Source organism: Hevea brasiliensis, chromosome 18, assembly GCF_030052815.1.
Source record: "Hevea brasiliensis isolate MT/VB/25A 57/8 chromosome 18, ASM3005281v1, whole genome shotgun sequence".
Classification (NCBI taxonomy): Eukaryota; Viridiplantae; Streptophyta; class Magnoliopsida; order Malpighiales; family Euphorbiaceae; genus Hevea; species Hevea brasiliensis.
In genome coordinates this window covers 12653044-12660064 of record NC_079510.1, presented here as the reverse complement: position 1 = coordinate 12660064, position 7021 = coordinate 12653044, and the positions used below count along the sequence as shown (strand labels likewise).

The 7021-nt window shown below is 30.4% G+C and overlaps 1 protein-coding gene across 1 annotated transcript; it reads left to right on the top strand.

Moving 5' to 3' along the window:
- The first annotated feature begins 3851 nt into the window (after positions 1–3851).
- On the top strand, positions 3852–6610 carry LOC110650424 (transcription factor MYC2). The gene is made up of 2 exons (XM_021805376.2): positions 3852–6288; positions 6365–6610. Exon 1 carries the CDS (start codon positions 4203–4205, stop codon positions 6246–6248), a length of 2046 nt encoding a protein of 681 aa, XP_021661068.2. The 5' UTR covers positions 3852–4202; the 3' UTR covers positions 6249–6288; positions 6365–6610.
- Positions 6611–7021: the final 411 nt, after the last annotated feature.

Below are 7021 nucleotides of genomic sequence, written 5' to 3'. Positions count from 1 at the left end.
TTAATTTAAATATAAATAATATGCTTTTAACTTAACTATGTGATAATATTGTTAATATAATTTTATTTATTCTCAATTAAAAAAATAATTAAATTGGTAAATGTCTTTACTTAATTCTTATCTTATTGATTAAGTTTAAATATTAAAGCTAATATTTTAGAGGTGATTATCAAAAAAAAAAAAAGTAAAGAAATTCACTTTTCTAAATTAATTTTAATTAAGACATAAATTGACACGATAAAAATGTTAATTATACAAAAGCTCAAAGAAATAATGTAATGCATTTGAAATCTTGTTTAAAGTATATTTAATATTGTTCTTAAGAAAAATATTTTTTAAAAATATATTGATTAAAATTATTAAAAATTAAATTTAAATAGTCATTTATAAAAATTTTAAAATAATCAATATTTTTAAATTTTTTTCTTTGTCTCAAACAGGCAAGCTCTAAAACTTATTGTGCCAAACTCTATTAACTTGCCAGAGAAATTCTTAACTATACTGAATTATACAGGCAACGAATTAGTAATTAGTATTTTATTTTATTTTATTTTATTTTTAATAAATTAATTTGCATTTTAATTAAAATTATATAATAAATCTCATATAACAATATAAATATATAATTTTTTTATTAATTAGATATTTATATGAAATTTACTATGAGTGTAAATTCTGTTACCACGTCACGCCTACTAGGCTGTGCACGGTTCTTGGGGAAATCGAATCAAATCGAAGAACCGTACCAAACCGATAAGAACAGTACCAAATCGAATTTATTTTGATACTTTGATTTGATTCTGATTCTTTACTAATAACCGAACTGGAATCATACCGAAATCGAACTGGAATCGTACTAAACCGAGAACTGAATTTATATATATGTTTTTCTATATTTTTTTTAGGTGTATTATATATTTTCAATATAATTATATATACTTATGTATGGATATATAATTATGAACTAAATATAACTTAATATTACATTTTTCTATATTTTTCTTAATAATTTTAAAATAAATACATTAAATTACCTTATCATTCTTAATTATAAATATATTATTATCTTATATTAATATATATGTATATATATATATTAATTCTTAATTATATTTGTATTTTATAATTAAATATTATATGATTAATAAATAGTTAAAATGTATATTATATGATATACTATTATATCATACAATATATTTAATCCTAAGTTATATATGCACCTTATAATTAAAGATTATATAATTTAGGTATAACTAAAAGATATATTATATATTGTATTATGTATTAATAACTCAATTCAAAATTTAAATGCCAATTTAAGTATGATTTTTTAAGAAAATAATTATATAAAATTATTTTAAGAATCGAGAATTGAACTGAAATCATACCGAACCAAACCCGAACTAAAGAGCTGAAAACTGTACCAAACTGAAACTAAAACAATGAAGAACTGAAACATAACCATACCGAAATTTCGAAATTTCAGTTCAGTTCTGATTCCTAAGCAAATCACGAACTAAACTAGAATCGAACACCCCTAACGCCTACATGTTTCCACTTATCAGTCCTTGCATCTTTCCTAAGCCGTAAGGTCAAAACAAAATCAAGGAAACGAAACCCAGCAGTAGAAGTGGGCTTGGTTCGATTAGAGGTTTGAAAATTTCGAAATCAAACCTTTTTTTTTCCTTTTATTTTATTTTAATTCAGAATTAAAAATAATAGAATTAAATTAAAAATTTTAATTTGATTTAATACTTTATTTTAGGTTTGCTAAAATTTTTTTTTTATGCAATTGTTATGGAAAGTCAAACCTGCATTAATATAGTCATCTTTAGTTAAAAAATATGTAGTTATATAGAACGAATAAATTTAAACATTTACATTTTTATTTATTTTATCAAAATCTTTTAATTTTATATAATTAAATTAAATCTTTCAAAATAAAAAAAATTGTCAAATACTTAAATTTTACTCTCAAATTTAATAAATAAACTACAATTTAATTTTTAAGTTTCGCAAAACCTACAACTGAATTTCCATATTTTCAAAATAAAGCAATTTTGTCCTTGAAAATTGTCAAAAACTATAACTTAATCCTCCATCTAAGTTTCTGTCCAATTGGCCATTTTAATTATAGTAAAAATACTAAAATGCCCATAACAATAATTTTTTAGAAGAGAGAAACAGAAGCTAGCAGTTTCCTTTTCTCAATCTAGTCGTCACATATTGTTAACGAGTTGGGACCATCTTGTTCCACCAGCTTGTTACCATATGAACCCATGGCTGATAGAAATGTGAAATCAGAGCTCTAGCGAGAGATCTTGTGGGTTGAGTCATGACCTATAAACCTAATCCGATTTAATATTTGTTTTCTGCAGCAAAATTTTTTATTTTATTTTAAAAAAATCAAAATTTCACTTATTAAAATCTAAATAAACATATATTGAAAAACTTAAAGAAAAATTTCATAACAATTCTAGAAAATTATTGATAGAAAAAAGAATTAATTATAGAAAAATAATATATTTATTATATTATTTAAATATAAATATTTAATTACTAGATTAAGTTGTATAATTTGTTAAATCTCAAAGGCTAAATTATTTAGTTTTAAAAATATAAAAATTAAATTATAGGTTTTGCTAAACATTGAGGACTGAATTATAATTTATCAAATTCTAATTTGAGTGTTGGGTAATTTTTTTATTTTGAAATATTTTGCTTAATTTTAAAAAATTAAAAAGGTTTAGATACAAATACCTTTGTTAAGGTTTATTCTGCTAATAAACTATAAACTCAGAGAAAATATAAAAATATCCATGCAGTATTGCTCTTTGACACATAAATGATTGCTCTTTAGTTTTTATCATTTTAATATCAAATATTATATTTCATTAATAAATTTGATTCAAATCGTTATTTACTGTTAAATATAGCTAAGGCTATGTTAATGTCATATTAATGTCATATTAACCCTATTAGTACCACTTAGTAGTAAATGACGATTTAAATCATATTTATTAACAGAACATAATAAAGAGTACTAAATTAATAAGAATTAAAACACAATTTTTATTATATGTGAAGAAATGAAACTATTTGATTTTTCCCCTTAGAATTTAATTATCATTTATGTTACACACATATATATGTTTTACTTACAAAATTATTGTGTAAAAAATATCAATTTTTTTTTTCGTTTATTAACTTATAATATATTAATTAATAATTATTATTTGAAACTTCTTACTTGTATTAAGGTTCGAACTCGTGACAATAGTATAGAAAGATAAAGATTTCTCTATTTTTACAACTTTTAATTTCAGAAACGAATTTTATCAATTATTTATTTTATTAGGGTCTTGTTAAATTACTTAATTATTAAGAAAAATTAAAAAGCATAAAAATGATATATATATATATATATATATATATATGTGAAAATCAATTTTTTAATTAAATTTACAGTTGAATTAAAAAAATTGATGAATTATTTTAAAATTTCTAAATTTTATCATAAAAAAATTTATTAATGAGCTTATTTTAAAATTTAATAATAAATTATATATTTTATATCTATTATTAAAAAGAAAGCAATATAAGGTGCAATTAAAAAATTATTTATTAATATTTAAAATAAAATTATATTAATTAATAATTTTATTATTAAAAAAATTTTATAATATAACAATTCATGCAACATGTAAATAAAATAATTAATTTTTTTAATCCGTACATTTAATAATTTTCTTACATATCCTTATTTCACACTTCTTGAAGTAGTACTAGTTGTGAGTGGTAACTATTAACTAAAGTCCACAAGGTTCTCCTTTGACTGCGATACTATACGCGTACGCCGGCCATTTTTAATATTTTCTTTAGCTGCTCACGATTTAATCGGCGACTCTTTCCTAGAAACTCCCTTCGACCTCCATCACTATTTTCTTTTCTTTTGTTTTAACTAAAATTCAGCTCAAATTCACTCCAAATAAAATCCCAAACAAACCCAAATGCACACCAAATTGTCTCTCCTCAGCCCCATTCCCTCTCTCATCTCCTCCTTCCTTCCAGTTCGCCACCCTTTTTTCTCACTCACTCCATTACTCTTTTCCTCTCTCTGAATTCCAAGTTCTCACTTTCCTTCCTCCTTTATTTTCCTTCCATTTGAGTTTTGGATTTTTTTTTTCTCATCTGTGTATGGAATGACGGACTATCGGATAACGCCGACGATGAATCTGTGGACTGACGACAACGCATCAGTCATGGAAGCCTTTATGAACTCCGATCTCGCTTCTCTTTGGCCGCCACCGCAATCTGCTGCTTCCACTTCCACTCCTGCGCCACCCAACGCCGACCCCAACAGGTCTTTCATCAACCAATCTCAGCCGCTCTTTAATCAGGAAACTCTCCAGCAGCGTCTCCAGGTCTTGATCGAGGGGGCTAGGGAGAGCTGGACCTACGCTATCTTCTGGCAATCGTCTGACGATTACTCCGGTGCATCGGTGTTGGGGTGGGGTGATGGGTATTACAAAGGAGAGGAGGATAAGGGTAAAGGGAAATCTAAGACTCCTAGCTCCTCAGTTGCTGACCAGGAGCACCGAAAGAAGGTGCTTCGTGAGCTCAATTCGCTGATCTCAGGTCCCACCGCCGTCACCGACGATGCGGTTGATGAAGAAGTCACTGATACTGAGTGGTTCTTTCTTATCTCCATGACTCAGTCATTTGTTAATGGAAGTGGGTTGCCGGGTCAAGCTTATTTTAATGGGAATCCGGTCTGGGTTGCTGGCCCTGACCGGCTTTCTACATCGCCGTGTGAGCGCGCCAGGCAGGGCCAAGTTTTTGGGTTGCAGACCTTGGTGTGTATCCCATCAGCGAATGGAGTTGTTGAGCTGGGTTCAACTGAGGTGATTTATCAGAGCTCGGATCTGATGAACAAGGTTAGGGTTTTGTTTAATTTCAGTAATCTAGAGGTGGGTTCATGGCCGATTGGAACGAATCCTGACCAGGGTGAGAATGATCCATCATCGCTGTGGATCAGTGATCCATCGCAGAGTGGGATTGAAATGAAGGATGGAAATAGCACAGTTCCTTCATCAGGTGGCACTACAAATGGCAATAATAACAATAGCAATAACAATAATAATCATCATGGCTCGAAAGGGATTCAATTTGGGAATCCCAATTCGAGTAGCGTGACTGAACACCCAAGTGGAATTCATATGCAGAATCATCATCAGGGCCATCAGCAGCAACAACAGACGACACAGACACAGAGCTTTTTTACTCGTGAGTTGAACTTTGGGGAATATAGTGCTTTTGATGGTAGTAGTGCTAGGAATGGGAATTCAAATCTGTTGAAGCCAGAATCGGGGGAAATTTTGAATTTTGGGGAGAGTAAGAGGAGTTCTTGTAGTGCAAATGGAAATTTCTTTTCAGGTCATTCGCAGGTTGCAGTGGAGGAGAACAACAAGAAGAAAAGATCCCCAACCTCAAGGGGTAGCAACGAAGAAGGGATGCTTTCTTTTACTTCTGGTGTTGTCTTGCCTTCTTCTGGTGTGGTGAAATCAAGTGGTGGTACGGGAGATTCAGATCACTCTGATCTCGAAGCCTCTGTTGTTAGACAAACAGATAGCAGCAAAGTTGTGGAACCTGAAAAGAGGCCACGAAAACGGGGAAGAAAACCAGCGAATGGTAGAGAAGAGCCATTGAATCATGTTGAAGCTGAGAGGCAGAGAAGAGAGAAACTTAACCAAAGGTTCTACTCCTTGCGAGCTGTAGTTCCCAATGTGTCAAAAATGGATAAAGCTTCGCTTCTTGGAGATGCCATCTCTTATATCAAGGAGCTTAAATCAAAGCTGCAAGCCTCAGAGTCTGTTAAGGAGGAGTTGGAGAAGCAAGTGGAATCATTGAAGAAGGAGTTTGCTAACAACGATTCATGCCTAGGGCCACCTCCTCGTGATCAAGAACTCAAGACGTCAAATACCCATGGAAGCAAAGCCATAGAAATAGATATCGATGTGAAGATAATCGGATGGGATGCAATGATAAGAATCCAATGTAGCAAAAAGAATCACCCAGCAGCTAGATTAATGGCAGCTTTGAAAGAGTTGGACCTTGATGTTAACCATGCCAGTGTGTCAGTGGTGAATGATTTGATGATCCAGCAAGCCACAGTGAAGATGGGGAGTAGATATTACACCCAAGAGCAACTCAGGGTAGCCCTATCAACCAAAGTTGGTGACACCTGACATGGGAATTGCTAAAGTTTAGCAATTGGTATAGAGCTTGGTAAGATTAGTATTATTATTATAATAATTATTATTATTATTATATAAGACCTTAATTAATTTGTTAATGGTGTTAGGGTTCTGGGACATTTTAAGGCTCCTGAAGGCGCAAGCTCTGTATAATAGTATTGTTCCTACTAATTTTCTTGGTAGTCGTTCTAGTGTAATTTGAGTTTGAGCCGATTTTAATGGAGGAGCTGAACTGAGGAGTTTTGTAGGTCTTTGAGCTCCAATCAAGTGAAGATAGCTATTTTTGTGTTGATTTTTCCTGTCTGTCCTTGATGTATATATTTATAAATTGGAACCTGATGGGTTTTGTGCTATCTATTCCATGTGTATCAATGATGTAGAAATTATTTTCCATGCTTTTCAATGATGGAAATATGCTACATGTTACATACTTGTCTTGTGTGTGATATTTTTTCATCTCCAAGTTCAACCAGGGACAAGATGTTATAGCTGATTAAACTTCTGCGAATGGACTTGTTAGACTCTTGAGCTGAGCTGCATATTTCCTTTTTAAGTGTCAGCTTTAATAAACATGCAACAACAAAATAAATGCGTTGTCAAAAATTCCCAAGTTTTATTCATACTTTCTGACATTTCTAATTTTGGTGTCATAGCCTTCATCTCCTTTTTGTTTCTGAAAATGCCCCAACATGTCTGACAAATTCAATCCAACCTTTTTTTACCATTTTTTTCTATGAACATCAACTCATGGAGTCCAAGAATTT

What these genes read in the sequence shown, in the direction of transcription:
- LOC110650424 (XM_021805376.2), top strand. Translation starts at nt 4,203, where the DNA reads ATGACGGACTATCGGATAACGCCGACGATGAATCTGTGGACTGACGAC.